The 24,207-nt window shown below is 43.0% G+C and overlaps 2 protein-coding genes across 10 annotated transcripts in view; both read left to right on the top strand.

Moving 5' to 3' along the window:
- The first annotated feature begins 168 nt into the window (after positions 1-168).
- LOC101163526 lies at positions 169-1,083 on the top strand. 2 transcript variants are annotated; one of them, XM_023949733.1, is made up of 4 exons: positions 169-275; positions 342-403; positions 524-922; positions 985-1,083. In XM_023949733.1, exons 1-3 carry the CDS (start codon positions 256-258, stop codon positions 919-921), a joined length of 480 nt encoding a protein of 159 aa, XP_023805501.1. In that variant the 5' UTR covers positions 169-255; the 3' UTR covers position 922; positions 985-1,083. The 2 variants fall into 2 exon arrangements, with proteins under 2 accessions (XP_023805501.1, XP_011486131.2); XM_011487829.2 differs by having other exon boundaries at positions 527-922.
- A 1,213-nt stretch (positions 1,084-2,296) lies between these two features.
- mkl1 (megakaryoblastic leukemia (translocation) 1) overlaps positions 2,297-24,207 on the top strand; it is a 39,582-nt gene continuing 17,671 nt past the window's right edge. The window contains exons 1-3 of one of the 8 annotated variants that reach the window (XM_023949315.1): positions 2,297-2,528; positions 3,064-3,127; positions 7,679-7,861. In XM_023949315.1, the coding sequence (XP_023805083.1) occupies positions 3,094-3,127; positions 7,679-7,861 (217 nt within the window). In that variant the 5' untranslated portion in view covers positions 2,297-2,528; positions 3,064-3,093. Of the gene's footprint in view, positions 2,529-2,641; positions 2,664-3,063; positions 3,128-7,678; positions 7,862-10,948; positions 11,101-20,232; positions 20,853-24,207 lie in introns of those variants that run through there. The other 7 variants (XM_023949317.1, XM_023949320.1, XM_023949319.1 and 4 more) reach the window with 7 other exon arrangements.

Below are 24,207 nucleotides of genomic sequence, written 5' to 3' on the forward strand. Positions count from 1 at the left end.
TAAGAAGAAAAAAGAAACAGAGAAGCAAACCACAGAGAGTTACATCAACCCATCAGTCAGTGCTGCCAGCGTTTCCATCAATTATTAGCGTCATGCTGGCAGTTCACCTGGGGCACCAGGTGAGACTCATTAGGTTAATTCAATCAGGTGGCACTCCACTGAAAGAGATCCACGACCACAGAACAGTTTAAATACGGAGCCTCAGAAACTGAAGGGAAGATTCTTGTCTTCACTTTGTCCTTCCAAACTGCTAAGATGGTTCAGAGTGTGGTGAAGTAAGTTCTGCTCTGGTTTGTTTGGGGTACTGTTGGTTCTGGATTTACTGAGGTTCTTCTCTACAGGATTTCTTTGGTTGGCCTTTTGTTCTTCAGCTTTGGTGCTTGTTATCCCCCCAGAAAAGCAGGTACAGATGTTTGTCTTTGGCTGAACTCTGGTGTAATGAAGCTGAAGGCTCATTGAAATTCTCCTGAAACTTTTTTTTTTTTTTTTTTTTTTTTTTTTTTTTTTTTTTTTTTTTTGTTAGTAGGTTCAGGTCAGACCGGGATGGGCTTCGACGGGTCCACTTACAGCAGTGGTGGCGCTATCTCCCAATTTGGTGGTTCTGGCCGTGGATCAAATGTGGTCTTCAATGAGCAGGATGCAGGACTGGGACAGATCGCTGAAGACGCCATGAGCTACAAACCTGAGCGTCCTTTCCCACGCTTCGCCTGGACCCCTGACCAGGTTCCCCTGGGCATGGTGGAGCAGCGCCCGCTGTACCCCTCATCCCACATCGTCCGCGTCAGCAGCGGGTATCAGCGAGCACGGGACTTCCGCTCCGACGCCAAATACACTCAGGATATCTTTGACCACATTCCTCTGCTGGATACTGGAAAGGGGAACTTTCCAATGACTGACTCCAAAGGACACAAGGCCTACTGAGGTACTTCAACTAAAATACTGACTATTTAAGACATGAGCTTTAACCTAACATTCTCTTTACAGGTGAGAACAACTCAGCTCAACAACTTCAACTCATGATGTTGCAATCTTATCCTATCCTAAGTTTGTTTCTATTTCTCCAATAAAATGGACTGACTTGGATTTCTGAGGTTTTTCTTTTGGGAAGCTCCTGGAAAGTGGTCTTTTGTGACAAACCTGCTGTGCAGGTCAAAAGCTACACTTAATTCAGATGTATACCTTTGTCATTCAAGCTGGCATCTGCACAGCAGAGTTTGCGAACCATATTGCACCAGTGGTGCTGTCCTCGACACACTGGGCATGTGTTGTACAATCAAGATCATGAAATGTGTGGTTTCATAAGTGCACTTTCGGCATACAGAGTTGCACTGGACAAGCAAGTACCACCTGCAGTCAACAGGTTTGCTCCTGGGTTTTACTTGCACATAATTCTTGATACCAGAGACTCGTTAATGCCGGCTGGGCACTAACGTGCTTTGTAAAGGATGCTATGCCTTCCCCAAATCCAGCTCCCTGATCGGTTAAAGTTTAAATGGCTAAACTTTAACAGCTGATTTGTATGTAGAGCCCAAAAACAAATTTCAAAAATTGTGTCAATGTGAGGCTATAAGCTAGCAGAGCATATAAACAGCTCGTTCACACAACTCTGAGGCAAATTAGTTGCTGCTGCTCTGCAGAAACTCCTTTGTATAAAACAGGCAGGGGCAATGCCATGGTGGCTGGAGGTTGCCATAGTAACCCCAAATGTATCAAAGCCTAAATTGAGTTTTTTTTTTTTTTTTTTTTTTTTTTTTTGGCCATGTATCATTTCTCATTTTAAAATGTGACAACCACCCTGAAGACAGTTGGCCAAGTAAGCAGTAGCAACGGAGGGTGCTCGTTCTGCAAAACTGGATGTAATCTCTAATTTAAAAAATTCAAAGGGTTTTATAAACGTGAATTAATGGATGGCCAACGCTGAACAATCCAGAGCCGCCCTTAAACACTATCTGAATTTTATTTAGGATAAAGCCGGCAAAATCAGTGGGACTTAGATACTCAACCCTTGTGCTATCCTAGGCACTTTAACGTTGGAGTTGGGTCATCTAGACCCACTAGACGGTGCTCTGAACCTTTTTTTTTTTCTTCAATGATTTGAGATCTTCACTGGTGTCCATGGATTACATGAAATCTGTCCACCTTTGTCATGGTAGGGAGAACACGTCAATGGGTGGGGTCATCTAAGATAGCACAAGGGTTAAATAGGGAACCTGTAGTGCCTCCACCTTGTCACTAGAGGGAGACAAACACCAATCAAGAAGCACTTCTCTGAATCAGTTTTGTTTTCTCCACCCTTTATGTTGGTAATTCTCCAATGGTTTGTTTTTATTTATCGGTCCGCGCGGACAGCGTGTGCCGCAGCAGCAGTGCTGTAACCGTCCGGTGACGTCGTGGAGGAAGTGGGTCTCCCTGAGTCCCACAGAGAAGGAGGGTTTTCCGGTTAAAGTTTCCTTTGTGACTCGGAAGTAGCGCTGTAATGCTGAGGCCGTTTGTCACCAGACGCAGCGCGCAAGTGGCGACGATGACAAGTGAGCACGAGCCTGTGAACTGCGCAGAAATGTCTGCTTTGTTTTTGAGCGCGAAGGGGACAGAAAAAGAGCTCGTGCGCGGCTAGTGCTAATGCGCAGCTGCTGTGGTATGCTAGCAGCGAGCTAAATTGGGGTGTAAGCAGGAAAACATGTCATGTTTTGTTTACTTTACAACCTCTTTCGACTCAAAGTGTGTATTTGTAGCCACCGATCACTTTTGTGTTTACTTGGGAGTTTTTGTGCCACTTTGCTTGGCTGTTGGGGTGAAAATTAGCTTGAATGTTCCGTTAAACTCCAAGCCAGACACGCTAGCATTAGCTTAGCGTGAATGTCTGTTTTGGACAGTGACAGCTGTCGGCTCCCCGGCATCTGTGCAGACTCTCGGTGCCTAGGCCCCCCACACACATTTATTTTGCTTTTGCCATTTCAGACATTTCTGCAACCTCCATGATCATCCAGGGTGATTGTACTGTTGCTAACTTTGCGGATGTTTTATTTATTTTTGGACGCATCTCCTCTTGTTTTTCCTCCTCAGCAGCGCCACTGGAATTGCTGCCCTGCTGAAATGGCAACACCCCCCTCAGCTTGTCCAAACACAGGTAAGCAGCGAGGCTGATCTCTGTTGATTGCACGGGCACGTGCAGACACCGTCCTTCACCTGAACTGAGAGGGTGTTCCAGGCAGTTCGTGGTAGTGTCTTTCTTGGACTTCTATTGCGAGGAAGCAAAACTGTCGGGACCTGCATGTTGTGATGTGTAGCAGTTCTTGGAGGCAGGTGTGGACATACCTTTTGTGGGCATGTGGGTCTTCCTCCTTTGTCATTTTTATTTTATCTCAGCTCAACACAGAACACTGTTGGATTTTGTTTACTTCTCGCCTTTAACTGCAAATAACTTCATATCATTTAAACCTCAAACAAATATGGAATGGATCAGCCTTTCAGTAGAAACAACCAGCCACGTTTTTCTAATGCCCAGAGAGAAAATTCGGTGAGCAAAGATGACAGGACTTTCTATTCTGAACACAAAAATAAAAAAAAGAGGGTCAATAAAAGACCTAAAATATTTTACGTCTTAATGATTGAGAATAGTGGAGGTATTGGTAGTCACAGGTATCAATATGGAGGTTTTTCTTGTTGTCTTCTAGATTCTACATCCTCCCTATCTATGATCCAAACACAGGACATTATTCAGGTGCTTTAGCAATTTGTAATATATTTTTTAAATCTGCCAATTAATGTAATTCCAAGCTTTGTTCCTGCCACATGCAGTTTATTATTCAGTACTAAAGGCTTTAGGCCGTTGGCGCTCCTTACTGCGCTCATTGACATAACTCTTCACGATGTGTCTGTGCCTTATGTCACGTTTCCTCAGTGTTTAGGGCAGGGGTCGGGAACCTATGGCTCGCGAGCCATATATGGCTCTTTTGATGGTCACATGTGGCTCGCAGACAAATCTTTAATTATAGTTTTTTTTTTTTTCATTAGACCAGTCCTCGGGCGCGATGCGATGCCAGAAGCGCGCAGTAGTAGCGGTGCTTAGAGAGAGAAATCTGCGCCAGCGCTATCAGTTACTATTATCTATTATTTCACAGAGTTTGTACCAGCTGGAAACTTGTGAATTGACGTGCCTAAAACTACGCGCTCCCGTCTCTGAGAAAGAGCGCGCAGATGCGGGGACGGGATGTGTGAGGGAGAAAGCAGAGGGTGGGGGTGAGGGGTTGTGGGGACAGGCAGCAGGTGAATTGCGCAGGGATTGTAAAAACGTAAAACCCGCTGCCTGTCACTCACTGCGGCGTGTGAGTGTGTGTTTAACTCCAGGTCTGCATGTGAGCAGTCTGTCTCACATCTACAGAACATTCAGACCTACGATCACGTTTAAAGTCTCAACGCCTGAACGAAGCAGAAACTCACCACGTATCAACCAGACTAGACCATCAGCAAAACTACCACGAGAAATACTCATCATTTATTAGCAACAGCATAACAATGTTATTAAAAAGAATCCACAGACTTATTGTACTTTAAAAATGTTGAAATTAAATCAAATGCACACATTCACTTGTATATTTAGTTTTAAACAAATTGTCGCGGACTGAGTTGGATGGCTGTTGGGCCGCGTTAAAAGTTCTGGAGTTCATTGAACGCGTCAAGCAGAGATCTGATTGGCTCTCAGTTCTGTCGCTCAGCCTGTTGTTAGGTAGTTTGGACCAATGGGGTTCAGCTATGGGCCGAATAAGGGAAATGGGAGGGGCTGCAGCGGTAGCAGGGGAATATAAAGTTGGGAGAAGCGCACTCGTCTCGGCGGGAGAGATTCAGGAGTTGCTGAATTAATTGTACGGCGTTTGTTGCGGTCTGCAGTAATCGGAATAAAGAACTTTAAAAGAGGTTAAGTCTCCGTGCCTCAGTGTGGGAAAGGGACACTACATTATTGTATGGCTCTTTCGAAATTACATTTCAAAATATGTGGCATTTATGGCTCTCTTGGCCAAAAAGGTTCCCGACCCCTGGTTTAGGGGATGGTTTTGGGGACTTCAATCACCTTTCATGAAGCTGTAAAAAAACAATACGAAGTCATGAAAAAGCTGCCGTTGACTCGACAAAAGTCCGGATAAGTCAACTGTACCTTGGCTCAAATCGAAATCCAAGTATAAGCTCTCCCAGAATGCACTGCGGCACATATATCAACACTTTAAAGTCATTAAATCATGAAGGTCTGACCAGACACCAAGTGTCCACATGCAAGAAGGATGGAAATATGAGGCCTTATGGTTTAACGCAGGGATCTGCAACCTGTACCACTCAAAGAGCCATTGTGAAAGCACAGGGAGCCGCAACACTAGGGTTGTTAGAAAAAAATCATTTTGCCGAAATATCGCGATAGTTCATTTGGCGATACTTGTATTGATTCAAAATGCTGTCAGGATATTTATTTACTTATTTATGAGCGTTATGTTTCCTTTGATCTTTTGTCCATTTAACACAACCTTGAATAGGCTTTTCTGTCTGTCTAGCCAAATCCAGTAAACCCAATAAAGTATATTAATTTTACGGATGAGACTTTATTTTTTATTAGGAAGCAGCTTTTAGTTTGTTGCGGGTCTGGAATCATAAGCGGTGAGTCTAAGCCCCGCCCCCGCCTATCTACCTGTTCACACTTCTGCAGCTCCAAGTTGTTCTCCCCTGCGTGCTAACCCCCCCCCCCCCCCCCCCCCCCCTCCTTCCAGTGTGTTCTACACAGAGCAACATACGGTCAACGTAGCAGCACGGTGACAGGATAGTGGGGGCGCCCTGACGCAAACTTAATTAATTTTAGGCGTCAATGGGTGGTTTTAGTCTAGGGGCTTGTGGCAGGGTCATTTCTGTCTGCAGACATTCAGGGTAAACCCAACACGCTGAGTAGATCTTCATTTGGCAGAAGCTGAGGTAGATTAACGGGAAATCAGCTGTTGGGCCCATGCAAAGCCTCTCGTACCTTAGCATGTAAATGTGAGGATTTATGAGGCGTGCCGGTCTGAGCGACCGTTCTCTCATGTTTCAAGTGAAATAGTTCTATGTTGTGACTAAAGTTTGGAACACCACAGCTGGACATCGATCTTTTCGTTAGTCCTTATTTTAAACACATTATTGGGGATTTAATGTACCAACTTTCCTGTCTTTCACATCAGCATATTGTTAGCGAATGATAAGCTAATATCTGAAGAATTGATGTTGGCATTTTAATATTTTGTTGCTACCATGTTGAATTAGATCAACTTTTGATCTGTGTTCAAAGTTTTTCTAGTGGTCATTTAACTACGATTATGCAGGTTTTTTTGCCAAAACTAAGAAGAAACCTGTCATTTTCTAGGACATGGTTTCTGCAGAGCGGCAGCAGTTTATTAGAAATTCACCTCTTAGTTGTGGGTCTGTTGGCGTGGGGCAATCCCACTCCCACTTCTCATCACATATTAAAAACACCATTTACATCGGAGTTGATCTTTAAGCTAAGCAACTAGAACTCTTAAGTTAAGGTTATACATTTGCAGTTATGTCCGTTTACGCCTGCAGGTCTCCAGGTGTTGGGGCTAAAACTTCTGTGCAAATAAAAACCCATTTTGATGATCTACAGCTTGATATTCACCATAATTCACTCCAAACAGATGTGATTAGCTGAAACACAGTTAGTTTAACTTTAAGAGGCCTCCACTAATTAAGGTCTGTTTGAAAATCAAGCTTAAAATCTATAAACGTTAGAACTGAAACAGCTTCTACAGCAACAGTTGTTAAAGCTCGAACATGCTAATTCTTCCCAGATGGCTTTTTTAATCTCTGACCTGCAGCCGCGCATTCTTCGTCTCCTGCAGCTGCTGAGAGCAGAAAGAGAAGGTCTGTTTCCAGGAGCTGCAGCCGCTTTTTGAAGTCCGCAACAGTCCGGAGAACTTATCATACTGCCGAAAACCATCTCTGATTTGGCTAAACCTTCTGTTTGTCTTTATCTGATTCCATGGTGGAACCTTTGGCTTCTTTTTGGAGGTTGAATAAAGTGTATTGCATGAGCAGCAACTTTCACATCTTGTCCCAAATAATTGCGTTTCCTTAATGAGACACTTCCATGTGAACATCTGATCCTTCTAGACTTCTTTTGTTTTTTTGGTCTTTTGGCTAAGCCCTCGTGAGGAAGCTGCCACAGAGATGGAAGTGGGATGGGGTTGTAGTGGAGGATTTCCTACGGATGCGACTGGACTGAGACGAAGCAGCTCGACCTCTCACAGCCTGGAGCGCTGATCATCTTAGCTGCTATCAAGTCACATAAAAACTGGGATTTTATTTAAAATATTTACATCCAGAAACACTTTACAGCAGAAATCCACCTTAGACAAAAAACGCAAACAAAATAAACAGTGTTTTTGTTAACTAAATAGCAGATTGTAAAAAGTTTTCCCGTAATAGTGTAAAAAAAATGTGCCTGTCTCATAATATTGTGGTCCAATAATGACGTTTTCCACAAAATATGATAAATAACATGTAAACTTTATTGTCTTGTTGCTGCAACACGTAACTTTTTCAAAACGAGTCATTCATTTGGTGAGAATGAAAATAGTCACCAGATTGCTGGGGAAAGTGGTAAATCTATTGTTCTGTACTGACACAGGTCACTCTATACGTCCAGGTCTGTCAGTCGCCATAACAGTAGACTCCCACGGACGGAGGGATTCTGGTTCTGGCACAATGGAAGTCGTCGGACCTCCAGGATCGGCCCTGAGCCCTCAGAGTGAAGCCGTGACCAACGAGCTTCAGGAGCTGACTCTGCAACCGGCGCCCAACCTGCCGCCCTTAAAGGAACGCAAGAACGGTGAGTCCTCTGAGTTCTCCCAGCTGGCTGGTTTTTGGACGGATGTCGGTGCAGATGCTGCAGACCGCCGTCATTTGGAAAGCAGATTGACCTTTTGAGCTTTGAATTGAAATGGCCAATAAACAATAATTATGTATAAGTAAAGTCCTTCAAGGATTTCCATGTATTTATCTGTTCTGACAAGTTTGCAAACCTAAACAAACATCTTCTCTCAGCTTCCGGAATAAAACTAATTTGCATCGTTTCAAGCTTTTTAACCCAAATATGCTTGAATATGGAAGCATTTGTGAGGCATTATTAAAAATAAAAGTCAAAACCAGAAATGCTTTTTCATTCAAATGAAAAAGCAATCCGCCAAAATGCTTTTTCATTTTCTACTTAAAAACCGCTTATTCTATGTCATAATTAAAATGATAATGAAAATGGTATTTGACATTTCATTTTCAAAAAGTTCTCTGGTAAATGTGTAGCATAATTCATTTAGAAATGTCTAATTTGACAATTAAAATGAATTAACAGAAATGATTTTTAATTTTCTAAATGTAACTGCATCAAATGACTCAAAACTAAAATGAAAAATCAATCCTTCAAAATGATTTTTCATTTTCTTCTTCAACACCGCTTATTCTGTGTCATAATTAACATGAAAATGCAAAGAGAGGATTGCATTTTCATGCTCACATCCACCCTGCGAATAATGTCACATGATGCAATTCCAGTTAGCATTTCCAGAGGGGTTAGGCGGATGAGTGTTATCTCTGTGTGTCCAGCTGCTAACAGACTCATGCTAGGAGCAGTGCGGCCTGGCTTGTAGCTTTGTGTTAGCGGCAGAGGAGAGGTCTTTGTGATGGTTGTGCTGTCCTGATTAGGGATAGCGTTAAGGTTTTAATGGTACTACTACTCTAATTGATGCTGCTTATCGATCCGGTATTTTAACGATACTCTTATCGATACTTTTTGAGGACAACAAATAAATAAATAACAAATTAAGAACATAAAATGTTTTATTTCATCATTATGCAACATTGTTTTATTACTTTATACATTTGTCCGACTTGAAAAGTAAAATACATGAAAAAAGAAGTTATTTAAAGAAAAATAAACTGCAATGTTTTGACATATTGACGTAAACATAAAACAAATGAAATAAGCTGTTCACTCTGTGGAGTTTGCATGTGTGGCTTTTCTCCTCCCACAGTCCAAAAAGCTGCTTCATGGGTTAACAGGTGACCTAAAAACACATCTGTTCTCAGATTTCCCTCTTGGCTGTTGTTGTTATTATTCATGAACAGAAGCTTTCCATTTTTTCGTCCTGCTTGAATAAGTCGTGTAAAAGGAGACGGTCTGAATTCCCTTCTCAGTCATCAGTGGAGAGATTAACTCACCTTAGACGGTGTTTAAGGTGAGTTAAGAGAGGACGAGATTAAAGCTCTGATGAGAATCTACCTCTGCAGTAGAGTCCTACGAATGACGGCAGTGGAGAAGCTTTTGCACCTAATTGGCTTTCTCCTCTCATCTGACCTTCTGCTGCAGCAGATTAGCTCCACGTTTGCCCTCAGCAGACCTCTTCTGGGTCTGGAGATGGCTCAGCTTCAAGTGTGGACTGCTGCACGGAGAGAGCACAGATTATGGAACGGTTGAGTCAGCGGGATTTATGCCTTTGGCCTGCCAAAGATTCGGTCGTGTGTACTCTTCGTGTACTCCTCGGTATGTTTCAGCTTGTGGAGTCCAACTCTCTTTGACTCCTCTTGTCTGACAAAGTAGATACGTGCACAGATTTCCTCGTATTGTTTGTGGATTTGCTCCATGAGACCTGAGCGGGAATAAGACCGTCATTGCGTTTTATAGAATCCGTTTGGCCGCCTATCTAAGCGTTAGTAGCTATCTGCATAAAGCACGGGAAAGCTCCTGAATGTGAGTAAGGCCGAGCTGTAAACACATTCAGTTGGTTAAGCAGAGATAAGAACAGATTGCTCATACCTGGGATAGTGTAACTGATACGGACGTGCACACACCTTGGCTTTAGAGGAACCGTCCCACTGACCATTGTTCTCGGCTGGGTGTTGGTTTTGTTTTGGAGACGCAGTCAGTTGACCCGACGTTTGGTCTGCAGTGATAAACAGATCGTTTGGCCTGCAGATAATTTACCATTAAGGCCGTCTGTTCGTGTTTTAATGTGGAGAAGTTTAAAAAGCTGCAGCAACAGAATGAAAGCAGAAGATCACCCTTAGCTCACAGGAAGTTGTTTACATCACTAAGGATTTAGAATGGATGTATGGTAATGGGACAGACACAAACACCTTCAGGTCACCACTCCCAGGTTTGACCCTCCGCTCCTCTTAGACTCGTCATAACACTCTCTAAAGCGACATGTTGATGCACGCAGTCCTGCAGTCCATCAGCGTGAAGCAGAGATGTGCTCCGCGAAGCTGCGAACCGATTCTGAGAATTAGCGGTAAACATCAGTGTCTTCTCTGCCGCTCATGTCCGCTATGGAGTCATGGATTTATGCTTGACGTTCCTTTCTTAGCACTGGAAGAGTTTTTTTAACACGTGTATTCATTTCCTACATTTGCAAAGCTGACATTCCCAAAAAAAGGAAAGGCAGTTTTGCTTTTGTTGTGTAGAAGCTAATTTGACATTTCTAGCTGTTCTCGGTTGCATTTTTACTTCTGCTGCAAAACTTTAAGGTGGAGCAGCAAGTTTGTGTTGGAGCAGCTTGATCCAGCAGGAGGAGGAGGAGGAGGAAGATGGGAAATCAGGAAGAGGGGGAGGCTCTGTCTGAAACGGCTGTACCGTATTGCATAACTTTTTTTAGAAGAGGAGGGTAAACGGTGAAACTGGGAGTGTTTTACCGCCAACTTTAGAAAGTCTTTTAGAACTTGAAGAAAAAGAAGAGTCTTGAAAAAGTGACCTCTCCCTCCTGGAGGAGCCAGAATTGAGCAGACGGCAGCAGGAGGGAACAAAGGTGGAACATCAGAGGGCTGGAGCTAAGGGGTGGATCCGGGTGTCACTTAAGGAGCAAAAAGGCAGAGCGTGGCGAGCCGTCACACTCCCTCTCTGTCGGGACGTGCACGCACTTGTAGGAACGGTAAATACCAGCTGCTGGACGGAGGAAAACCTGCTGCCTTTTCCTTCTTTAATCTCTCTGTTTTACTTTGACGTCTCGAGGATCACGAGTCACTACTAATGCAGACAAGGTGAAGCGTGCCTTTAGAGGGACATGACCGTCCATTCAGGTAAAACTATCAAACTGATGCTAGTTTGGGAAGTTTCTCCAGTCTCAGAGTTTAAACTGCAATACTTTACTTATACTCTTTTACTATCTTGCATTAGGATGTTTTCCGGAGTGTTTATAGTCAAGTTTCATTCATCAAGCTTTAAAAAACGTGATTTGGTGTCCTCGGGGCAATGAAATGAGGTGCGGAGCTGTGGAAGCTTTTTACTGCTCTTTACGAGCTGCTGGTGGATTATTTTGATAGTAGGCGACTCCTCCTCACTCGCAGCACACGTGTGAAGCAGCCTGCCGGGTGGGTCAGCGCTTCTTCTCCCGCACCGACTCAAGCCAGAGGATTGGGCTCACTGATGGAGCCAAGATGGTAAAAGTAGGTCGGCGTCGTCACTGACTTTGCTCCAGATTTAACTGAAAGTGACCCACTCATCTGTAGACAGAATAGATCGTTCCAGAAATGTGAGTTGGGCTTCCTCTGCTAATACTGACAGGAGAAGCTTGATTACAAAGTCTCACTGCGCCTCCATGTATTGTCAAAAATACTGAACCAACAGGAATACTGGTGTGACAAGTAAGTGGCGGCGTTATGCACCATTGAAGACCTGCTCGTAACAGCAGCACAGGAAAGTTCAGTGTGTTTCCAGAGCCGGTCTGGGTCACAATGACTTTGGGGATTGTTGTGCATTCCGGCCTTTCTGCTGAAGCTGAGCCAGTTCCCAGACCAACAAGAGAAACAATCACATTTCCAGAGAAAATTGCAATATTGATCGCATTCTCTTTCTATCATAGTTCGATTCTTTTTTTCTTTTCTTTTTTGTTTATGAACTGAAGGTCCACAAACAAAAATAGCTCCAAATAAGCGGCTGCTAAAACCGTATAATCGCATTGATTCCTGTTGATCCTTTCTCAAAAGTGCAGTGTGAACGCACACTTCAAGTCCCACTGCGATCATCTTCTGATCTGTTTTCAAAGCGTTTCCAGTGGTCTTTTCATTATAATTATGCTGATTTTTTAGCCAGATTCAAAAAACCTGTTGTTTTCTAGAACATAGTCTCTGCAGAGAGGCAGTAGAAATTCACCTCTAAATTGTGGGCGGGACTGTTGGCCCAGTTTTAAGTGTAATTTTCCTTCCATATGTCCTCCATCATGAAAAATGCTACAAGAACATGTAAAAAAAACCATTTCATCAAAGTTTTTCAACCTAAAACAGAAGGAATTGTGAAATATGTGCAGCTGGATGAGAAGGAGCATGTGTTCATCTTGATCTGCCACACCGTTTCCTGTTTAGAGTGAACTGCATTTGAGATGCAAAGTGCTTCTAATGAACATTATCCTGACTCGGTTAGAACCGATCATGCTGCATTCAAGTGCAGAAGGAAAGTTTGCCTAATTTCTCTCGTGCTTTTTCTAAAATTTGTAAACTTTGTGACAAATGAAAAGAAACGTCTGTTTGGGACTTTTGTTATCTCCACCCTCCTAATCCTCTTCAGATCCTCTCTGTGATTTGGTTCGATTAGACCGATAGTAAAAACCAAGCCCTGCCTCTTTGTCTAATGACAGCTTTTGCTTTTGTTTTCTCACCAACGTAAACACAGTGAGCCCGGCTCTTGTGCCGGCGTTTCAGATGCGATCTGTAGATATGCGGCGCTGCCTCAGCTCAGCAGTGATTCGGGGAACTGATGGACGGTTATGCAACAGATTGGGAGGCTGCCAGCAGTGGAGATGAGTGGGAGGGGAGTGAGGGGGCAAGACGGGTGGAATGAAATGGAGATGATGCAAATAAACTAGTGCGGGAATAGAAATGTGGTGACATTTTCCTGCTTTCTGGTCCTTCTTTGGGCCACCGACTCTGCCGTGATGTCATTTAAGGTCCATCTGCCTACAAAGGACATTTTATCAAACTATGTGTAAATTTTTGCAGCGACCACACATTTTAGCTTTAAATACAAATCTAACCACGCATCTTTGACCACACATGCAAACCTGCAAGTTAGCAATATGATGCAAAAATCTCTGTTTCTCAGAAGTATATGAAACAGAATCATGTCAGTGCTGAGTTTTCCATCTCATAAACGTTTAGGCAGAAATATATTTATGTAACTGGGGCCGGTTTTGCATGCATCTTTAAAACCCAACATGTCCAGAACACCTCGCACGAACTCCCACACCACACCATGCTGCCGGGACCTGGACGCACGTTTCTGCCGGCGATGGTTGCCTTCCACGTTCACAGCGTCGTGTTTCTGCACGCGCCAACACACTCGCAGATCTGATTTGTGATCCAGTAAATTCCTGTTAGATAATGAGAAGTCAGAGCGTAGTCAAGCAGCCGCTCTCAAATCTGTTGCCGACAGGCAGAGAAAAGCTTTATTATCAGCAGCTCTGGGCTGCTCACAGCAACAGGAACATGATGCCTGCACACCCACAGGTACAGGCCCACTCATGCAGCATGTACTTTATCTTCCAGAACCTTCTGTCGTCCTCAAGAACAATATTAGGGCAGGTAGGGTCAGGTATGAGGTTGTTTTTTTTTTTTTTCAAGAAAATACCTCCGAATTGCACCAATAGTAGGAAACTTGTACATTCTTGCAGACACCTGGATTGATCAGCAGTGCCTTTCATGACGAGTGAATGCAGTGTGTTTCCTGTCTTAATATAATAACAAATAGCCCAGGATTCATCTTTCACAGCATGTTGCAGCAACACAGACGGCATCTTCTCTGCATGTTAAAATACTGGAGCAAAAGGTTTGCATGACTTTAAAGCTAAAAATACAAATGGGACATTTGTCTGCATTTAAAGAAGAAGCTACGGGGCGCTGACTGACATTTCTAAGGTTTAGTTGTCACGGTTGCAAAGCTGCAAACACAGGATTCGTGTCCACCGCCTGGTCTGATTTTTGTTTTTTCTCTAGCTCAGCTTCTTCTGGTGTTTCTGAATAATAGAACAGCCATTAGCCTGTGACTCACCTACCAAGTGCAAATCTTGCGCTCTTAAAGTTGGCTGATGAGCGCAGCGGAGGTCAGCGTGAACTGGGAGCTTTCCACAGTGACTCACACTCGAAAGATCTGCACTCATCGCAGCCGCGAAACCTCAAGGCTGCAAGCTACTCTTTACCGTTTTCCTGCGTTTGATAGCAAAGACATTTTTTTTATGTGATGAAAGCACCAACTCAAAAGCTAAGACCTTCTCAAAAAGTAGTGTCCTCTTATGCTAGCAGTAAACATTTTACTGCGACAGCTGAGTGCAGACATTATGGTTGCTAACAAAGCTCCCGTTTCATCAGTTTGGCTCCGTCCTTCTGTCGGACACACGTGGACACACGCGTGTGCCTGATGAGGGGCTCGGCTGCTAGATTTGAATGATTGTGAGCACTGCTGCCTTTGTTTTGGTCCACACTTGTGTTAAAGTTTGCTGGCAGCCAGCCAACTGTGGGGTTTTACAGAGTTACAGTGAAAGCAACAAATATTCCTCCAGATTTGTCTGTGAAGACGTTTGATTGAAACTTTATTTATACACCCCAATAACACAACCCAACACCAATAATAGTACAAAAACATATCAGTCATAAAATACAATAGCTGAGTGCTAAACTAAACAGCTAAACTGGGGGTCCCTGCCCTTTGACCCTCCTTCTTGAATAACATATAATGCAGAGGTTTTTTTCACATGTCCTTTGTGGCATTTCTCTAATGATGGAGGACATATATTAATAAAATTAAGTTTGAAGTTGCGTTTCTGCGTTTTCTATTTTGTTTGTTTTTTTAAATGCGAGGGGCGGGCCCCAAGCTAGATTATTATTTATAACTTTTACATTTATTTGTTAAAGGAGTCCGGGCCAAGAGGAAGCCACAGTTGATTAAAAACATTGAAACAATACATTAAAAGTTATAAAAAGTGATCCATGTACATCTTGGTTTTTCTGTGTTTAAAATAACATTTTTATGGACATCTATGTGGTTTTTCACATTAGCATGTCTGAGTCACTGCATAGCTTTCTCGTTAGCTGCTGGAGGATTACAGTAATGGCACTGCCCCAATGATAGAACCCTTCAATCTGTTGTTACTATGCAGCTAATGGCTGCCCCGGCTTTTATATCTGACCTCGGAGTAATCCGTTTCCTGTTTTTATTTCCATGCATTTGCTGTCTGTGTGTTGATTATTTTTGTTGCAGTCTGAAGGGTAAAATTATGAACACAGGGCTTTTTTTAAAAGTTGCTAGCGCTTTTTATGATCTGTCTATGGAGTTTAATAAAGGATCAAAGGTTGTTTGTAAGATGAGGAAAAGGTTGGCACATTGGGAATAAGAGACCTTTTGAAATTATATCCATTAATCTTCATTTTGCAGCTGTAAGGTGATGTAACCTTATGAAGGGTTTTTGTCTTTTAACAACCGTGACATGAACGAGATGCGTTTCTAAACGGTAATAAAATAGAAGGAGGAGGAAGAGCCTCATTTCATGTAAATGCTGGAAAACAACTCAAAGAAGCACTAGTTATAGGATACACGGCTTCTAGGTTATAACCGTTTATGCTGGGGTAGCCTGGTCTCACCCTAAATCATGAAAGTCGTACTTTCTCTGGAAGTGGGGCAGAAGGTTTGGGAGGGTTGTGAAATAAAAATGGCCTTCAAATGTTTAAGTTATGTAATGATCAGTTGTCGCCTCCCCAGCCTCAAAGTTTTTTTTTTTTGCCAGAGTTTGAAAATCGGCGCTGCTGATCTTGATTTCAGCTCCTCCTTTTTTACACACAGTTGCCAGTTGAAGGCTTTTTCTGCTGCCGTGAAGCAGCAAGTTGAGAAAAGCTGCTCCAAGAGGGTCAAAACGTAAAGTTTGAAGAGACTCTCAGCCACAGACTCGTACAGGACCTGAACAGACTTTGGTTGAAAGCAGTTAGTTGTTTTGCAGACCTGAAGCGGTTAGTACTGAGCCTGAAGCAGGACTAGTCGACGTAGGAGGACTCCTTAACTCACTGCAGTTCACTTGAGACGTGAATGAGCCCAGAGGCTAACCAGACAGAAAAAGAAACAAATGGTTAAGCCAAACTGTCTAAAACATCCCAGTTATATTTTTACTGTCATCTGTGTCACTTTCATTAAGGTGCTACTTCTTAAGGGGAAACGTGGTGGATGGCTCTTTATGTATCTAATCCTTCGTATGGCGCCATTGCATTATTTGTTTTCACAAAAAGGTAACTTTCCTTTGTTTCTATTAGGATTGGTACACAGAACAATCCAGTTTTCTCTTGAAACGATTTTGGTTTTGGAAAGTAGTTTCTTTTGTTGGCCTCCGTTCAGTGAGTTACCGATTTCAGTCCAAACAATAGTTAAAATGAAATCATTTAAGCGCTACGTTTAAACAGTTTTGTGTGAAATCTTCTCACATTTACACACATGGCTGAGGTCCACGGATCCTCCGTCGGTTTACATTTTTTTTCTAGATCTTTAAGTTTACACAGCAGGAAAAAAAAGAGAAATAAAAGGTTTAATGGTTTAGTGCAGATTGCTGGTAAATAGCTCAGTAGCTGGACTGGTTGTTGGGGAGTGAAGGGACTAGGAAGGGAGGGGGGGACAAAAACACCGTCTGGTTTCAAGGCTGGAATGTCGACGGTTGTTCTGACCTGTGGAAAACTCATTCTTGACCTGGATAGGACCGGAGATGTTGCCGGCAACACCGAAATAACAGACACGCTGTTTGACATACCGTCACTCTTTGATCGTTGATCAGCTGATTTACATCAATTGTGTAAGCATCTCACTGCTGAAGACTTTTGCATGTCAGTGCAAGGCTGCACTCCGGTGGAAATGTTGGGGAAAAGTCTCCATTAAAATAGTCTAATTAGCAAAATATTGACGCTCAGGACAAAAATCTATACACGTGTTTAAACACCAGATCAAGTGTTCTCTACCTCTATCTGATAAAGTTTACTAGTTTAATTATTGTCCCATCTGTCAACATTGTCATTTTACCAGTAGTAGGATCTCAATTTGATCGACACAAGGAACAGTTCCTCATTCTTCTAATGTACCTTATTATCCACGTTCCCATAGCAACAGCAGTTCAGTGCCTGGGCCACCTTGCCACTAGATAATGTCAATAGAAAGGTTTGTTTGCAAAGAACGTTTCAGCTTAATCGAATGGTTTTGTTCAAGTAAATGTACCAATAACGTTTCAATCATAAATTGAATTTTTTCCCCTTAAATTCTCAAACGGTGCAGTAACGCCCCCTTTACACAGGCTAGGGGAGCCTGTGGAGGTTGTTGGGTTCATTTAGATCCAGACATGTCACGAGCGAATTCCCACTTGTAGGTTTGATTCACACCAGAGCGTGTTTCTTTGGTAAACCACTGTGTTTGGGACGTTTTTAAACTGTACTCTGGGGCAGAAAAAGCAAACAAACCCTAGTCTGGTTTAGAGCAAAGTAAAATCACTTGCAAATGAACTTTTATATGGTTCGCTTCAGTGTGAATGCAATCAGACCATCCAGAGGAGGACAACGTGGAAGGAGTAATATTGGCAGACAAATGGTTAAAAACTGGTTTCCTCATGAATGTGTATATATGTGAAACTCCCAAAGATGGAAACATGTCTTTTGATTGAAAATGTGCAAATGCCTAAAAAGGTCAGGTCAGTTTAATTAATGAAGACCACCTCCCCCGTAGAAGCACTTGATTCATTGTGCAGGTAGACGCATCATTCTTTGGTTCTCCTCTAACATTGAAAGGAAACTGAACTAAATGAAGATGTCAAATTCATCAATATTCCCCACTTATTTTACTCCATTTCCAAGTGTGAATCCAACTTTATGAATGTGTGGTTAATGTGAGACAGTGCGGAGAGTTCTAGAAGGTTGGCTTTAAGTTTTAAGGTCAGGAAGTCGGGATCTTCTTCCCATTTCAGCCGATTTTAAAGAACCAAGAGGCAGCTGTGGACCAATTAAATTATGTATGTTTTGAAAATAAACCTTTGCACCCTGTCACTAAAAGCTTTCTTTATGACCATTCACAAAGTCAACTTTATATTTCGTTTTTAAATTCAGTATTTTCTGTCAAAGAAATTCCTCTATTTAGCTTCTCATACAAGACCTTCACAGTTATTTTTACAGTTTGTCTTTTTCAAATATGTTTCAAAGAGAGGCTCAGATAAGAATGTTCAAGGTCAAAAAACTCGCTTCAAATGTTAGTGAAGCAAGAGTTATGAAACCTGATTTCTGTGTAAAAACACAATCACACAAAACAGAACTTGAAGTTTTAATTCCCCATTAAAAACCTTGAAAGTTCTGACGTGTCGCGGCCAAAGGGGCTTAAAACGGTCATATTTGAGGTGGTGGGTTTTAGTGCAGAAATGCTGAATAACACTCTCCCTCCATCTTTTTACAGTCCACTTTAGAAGAACATAAAGACCCACCCGAGCACAGGTGCTATCTCACCTATGCTCAAATAGTTTGAGTGATTAAATGAAATATTTCACATGGGTCGGTCCAAATGCGTAAGTGTGCGTGTGTGAACATCAGTGGTATTGTGTACATGTTGACTTATTTTGTATGTGGGCATTTTTGGAGCCCACAGGTATGTTTGTGGCATTTGGGTGTGTGTGGACAGGCCCCGCCCCCTTTTGGATTTGTATTACTTATAAATCTGACTGTAATGATTGTAAACATCCAGCAACTTGTTGCCTTATGCTGCTTCACGGTTCTGCCCCCCTCCCCTTTAATCACCCTCCTACCCCCCAGACATCCCTCTCTCTTCTTCCCTTCTTTTCTTTTCTGTCCGGTCCATCAAAAGACTGTTACAAATACAATTATGATGAATAAAGTTTAGCCTAAATTACAAAAGGGCTTTCTTTAAATATGCACCAAGCGTATTGTAACATAAAAATATGTCAAACACAAGAGACTTTCAGCTCTCAAACTCTGAAATGCTGAATATCTGAGCAGTTGAACCTTTGAAGGGTTTTGCTGCATAACATAACTGCGCTAAGCAACTATGTCATGGGAAACAGTTAACTGTATTTCCTTGGCACTAAACCAATATAACTTTCCAGAAGCAGCATTATGACCGTCAGAAAAGGCAGGGACATGGTTACTGGATAACAGAGCATTTTTACATGTTACTGTTGGCTGTACAAAGCTGTTTTCACGTGTTGCTTGAGTAGAATCAATGCAGTTCTGGTGAAATCAATGATAAGGCAGTTTAAAAACAGAACTGCTGCTTAGATGCTGAAGGTCTTCAGAAGTTGTGCGTCAAGCTTCAACACAAAGAGGCTCTGTCATGTTCTTTTTTGTTGTGAGATGCTGAGGTTGGTTCAGCCCACTCACGAGCGTCCTAATCCCACCGTGTGCGGTCATCTCTGCTTCCTGCTCGGCCCGTGAATTATGGCAGCAGGTGCACTTTAATCTCACAGTCATAACAGACAGAGATGGTAGGAACCAGACAGTGTTTGTTCAAGGTGCTGTCTGACTTCAGGTGGGCTGTGATCCTGCGTCACCTTAACTTTTTTTTTTTTTTTTTCCGATGGATCCAGTCAGTCTACTGTCATTAACCGTGTGCAGTAAAGTGTTGTTTGAGTCCAGTTCAGGGAGGCTGAACGCTTCTCTCTTGTGTGTCCGGAGGCAGCCTCAGAGTAACATTACACTGCAAGTGCACAGGTGATACCATGCTGAATATAGCCTCCTTATGGCCAGCTGGCCCTGCTATTTAAAACGGATAGGAGGTGGGGGCATGGATGGCGTTAAGCACTGGCATTCTGCCAAAGCCGCAGGCCCGGTCTCCTGCAGAATCAAACTATTTTCAGACATTCGGAGGCATAGCATTGTTGTTTTCCAGTTGATTGATCTCAGTCGATTACAACATGACTGGTCTGGGATCAGATTCACGCAGGTGGGGTGAGGTCATCCCTGAAAAAAGTCTCTTAGGTGGAATCACGCTGTGATTTCAGTCTGTATGAAGCGTTTGTGTCAAACAGAGAGGGGAATGCCTGAGGCAGCCCCCCCTGAGCTTGTAACCGTGAATGAATGGCAACAGCTGAGCAGGAGAACTTTATCAGCAACAGTCACGGTGTGTGTGCGTGGTTGTGTGTGTGTGTGTGTGTATGTGTGTGTGTGAGAGAGATTGAGGAGGAGCTGCAACCAAAGCAGTCTGACTGGGGGCTCTCTGTTCTCAGCTCACTGCTGTCCTCCATTCCTCAGATGCTGGTCTCTTTTCAGTTTCTCTCCGTCGACTTTCTTGCTCTTTTTTTGATTGTTTGTTTTCTCTACGTGACTATTCCTGTGGACTTCTTCATCACGATCCTCAGTGAAACCGCATAGCAGCGCAGTCGTGACTCGCCGGCTTGCAAAAGGCAGAAGTGAGACGAGCTCAGACGGACCAATCAATCACTCTGATACAGCGGAGGACACAGTCGGAGGAGCGGCGTTGCCTTTCGTTGCTGTCGTTGAAGCAGAATCCTCTCACTTTTATTGGAGTCTTTCCTTTATCTCGCCGTCCGCCCGGCGGACAGAGACGACATCCACATAAAGGGGCAGGACTCCTCTTCATCAGAGCAGCAAACATTCAGGACTTTGGAGGACGACCTCTCCTGAAGAAGAACTCTGATGTTTACTACATAATTATGCTTTGTTCTGAATGATAATGCTGGACACCAACCACTGCCTCTCCTTTAATCCCACCCCCCTGGGCTCCCCCCCAATGGCAGACGACATGGTGAAGGCAGCCCTGAAGATGGATCATGACAGACTTGTCTATCACAGCCTGAAAGAAGGTGATACCAGTAGATATCTGATAGCATTTGAAAATATATAGTTTACAAATCCCCACCTACATTTTCATTGAACTACCGTGGTGTTGGCTTATGTTAAGAACAAACTAAGAGTTTTGCTTTGCTGACTCTTTTGAAAAGTTGACATTTTGTTTAAAAATGTCTCCAAATTAAGGTTGTGTGGCAGTTAAAAGGCTAGTCATTCCTGGAAAAAAACCTCCATTGTTTTTTAATTATTGACTGACTTTCACCATTTTTTTCATCATTTCACTACATGTAGGGTTTATAGTTTTCCTCATCAGTTTCTTTTTTAGTGTTTTTGTTTTTGCATAACCATCATTAGTGATGGAAAATAAAGATTTATGGGTCACTCCATGTGCATGTTATACAAAAGCAGCAGGAAGTGGTCTTAAGCTGTTATTTTTAATGTAAATTAATGGGAGATTAGTCATTTTAGGTATTTGATTACGTTAAAGAATTCCTTCTGAAAATGATTTAGCCAATCTTTAACACCAAATGATTTATATACATTCCCAGGAGATGATCTACGGCTAATAATGTGCTGTCGAATGAATTTAGCTGTCAGAGGATCCAGGTTGTCGTCGTTTTGTTGGTGATTGGGTTGAATTTTCCTGTATAGAAGCACAGACCGGTGAGGGTTAATGAAGTTTGACTCACCGCTCTTGAACTTCAGCATCATTTGTATTCACCCCACCTCCTCCTGCTGTCATCTGGGCTCCTTGGCGAGATGCGGCAGCGTGACGCAGTGGGCATGGACCTGGATGGCGAACGGCCTTAACCTTGTTTGTTTCTGCCCTCTAGCTTCGTTCCAGCCTCACTAAGAGGTGGAACATTTTCTGCGCCTGACGTGTGTCTGGGATTAGTTGCTTTAAGCCAGGGGGGGGGGGGGGGTCTCTGGGGACGACGACAAACTTAGACTTGTTTAATCAGAGCTGATGATGAAAACGTGCTTCAGCATTAGCCCAGTTGGCCACCAACATCCCGGCCTCCTTCTGCTATTTAATTAGTGGCTGAATTATTTTCTCTATTCAATTCAGAATCATAGTAATTGAAAGAGTTTTTGGATGGATCCTGTTGCCTTCCTGCTCCAACTTTAGGTTCTAGAACAGCAGGAAAAAGAGCCGTCCTTCGTCACAGATGACGCTTTTGGAGGAGTGGGTCTGAAAAAGCCAGCAGACTGTGATTTATGGCTCTTTCGGCTTCATTTATAATCTGTAGATGTAGCGTCTGCTGTCTTCCTGTGTCTGGCTCTATGCTTCTGTGCTCCAGCTTTTGATGACGGGCTGTGGTCTAAAGTCTCAGCAAAGTTGTTCTGTCCATCCCATCCAAAGGGAAAAAAGCTGCATTTACATTTGAAATGACAACTAAACACTCTAAACGGATGTGTCATGCATGTGTGCAGGACAGATGTGCCTTCAAATTGTAGTACAAACATGCGACCATTACGTTTTCCGTAACATAAACCCGTTCATCAAAGCCCCGCAGTGATGACGAAGTTGCCAGCTCCAGTACAAGTGTGTTTACATTCTGGTGTCAGTGCTGGCCGTCCTCTCTGAAGTGTGGGCCGAATCCTGCACATGTAATCCAAACTGATTACAAAATCTAACAAAACGCGTACAAACAGGATAAAAGTCTTTAGTTGTCTTCCAAACACCGCCTGCAGCTATAAACCCACATGACGTCAGCATTGCCTTGGGTTTTCATACTCTATTAGCAGATGAACTTCAGCAAAGAAATCTGAAACCTTTTAGTCAGATGACTGAAAAGCTGAAGAGTCCATCAGGACAGTTCTCCATCCAATGAAAAGCCTGGTTTAAGCCTCACTCACAACTGCCCCACGGGTGGATACTGCAGGCAAAAAATGTGGCCTGGATGAAATATCAAGGATGCAAACCGCTCAGAGAAAATGTTAATGCATATTTTCTCTATGGGAATGCCACAGACGACAGGTCAAAGTGAACATGAATACGACACATAAGGTGAAGTACGTGCAGGAATGACCTACAGATTGAACTTTTTTTTTTAATCTTGTACAAGGAGCTTGTTAGCTCTGTTTATGTGATGTGCCACGTTCCCAACAAGCACGTTTAGCCAACGGACTGTTCCTGTTTTTCCTTCACAGCTCTATTCCGATACGTGAGAGACTTTGTGTTCTATAAATCCCACCGCGGCACAAATCACAACTATTGACTTCTCCTCCGTGATCAATTTTCCAATGGTGGGCTCTTACGTGAATTGGAATGGGGGCGAATCATACGTCGCCACCAAAACGGAGTCCCTGATTGGTCAAAGTTTAACCTGGTTTAACTTCAAACTAATGACCCATGAATGCAAGAGTTTGAACGTGGAAGCCCGTAACGCGGGTTTACATGGACTTTTCATTGAGCGCGGTCACTTGACCACGGCCTTAGTCCAGTCTCACACACACACACACACACGCACGCACCCACACACATGCAGGCACGCACAGACACACACATGCACGCACACACGCACGCGCACACACTGAAGGAGGAGGGTTCGGGGAAGAGAAGGAGGGAGTTAAAATTGTGTGCCCTGTCTAGGCTACCCCACCTTGGTGGGACATAGCCTGGATAGATAGATAGATAGATAGATAGATAGATAGATAGATAGATAGATAGATAGATAGATAGATAGATAGATAGATAGATAGATAGATAGATAGATAGATAGATATAGTGGTCACTTGAACATGCGTTGCCATGGGGGTGGTGTTCATGTTACCTATAAGGCACTGCAGGACACACCGGACAGGTCAACCCTCTGTAGAGGTGAATGTGAGCTGTCTCAGATTCAAATAACATCATTTGGCAGCTGGTTTTCTTGTTAACGTTGACTTTACTTTCAAAAGTATTCACTCACAGATGTTGTGCCATTAGTAAAAAATGTTCTAGGCTTTGTATGGTCCCAGTTCCTTCTGCTTTTCAATCAGAAGTTCAGTCTCTGTTTAAGCTTTTCTTCTTTGTGAGGACTGCCCTCTATATTTGAACCACTTTTCACAGCTTATGATTCACGCTTCTGCCTGTGAAAGAGATCATGTTTGTCAAGAAAGTCATTTGGTATTAAAGCATAATTATATGCAGCATCTCTCTATTTACCTTAAGTCTGAGTCAACTGCCGAATGTCTGCGGGAGAAACTGCTTCTTAAGTAGACCCCTGGTCGAACAGAGAATGTACCCCCCTCAGTGAGATTATGTCTTTAACTACTTTACACATATCCAGACGTGGTGTTTGGCATCTCTTCTGTCTACTGGAATAATTGTTCTAAGAGCACATTTTCTTGGCTTTTCTTGGCTTTAAACTCGACAATGTGTCA

Source organism: Oryzias latipes, chromosome 19 (assembly GCF_002234675.1).
Source record: "Oryzias latipes chromosome 19, ASM223467v1".
Taxonomy (NCBI): Eukaryota; Metazoa; Chordata; class Actinopteri; order Beloniformes; family Adrianichthyidae; genus Oryzias; species Oryzias latipes.

Excerpts from the sequence above, each read along its gene's own strand:
- LOC101163526 (XM_023949733.1), top strand. The coding sequence starts at position 256 with ATGGTTCAGAGTGTGGTGAA. Across the intron at positions 276-341 it reads ATGGTTCAGAGTGTGGTGAA|GATTTCTTTGGTTGGCCTTT; the intron begins GTAAGTTCTGCT and ends TCTTCTCTACAG. Across the intron at positions 404-523 it reads TTATCCCCCCAGAAAAGCAG|TAGGTTCAGGTCAGACCGGG; the intron begins GTACAGATGTTT and ends TTTTTTTGTTAG.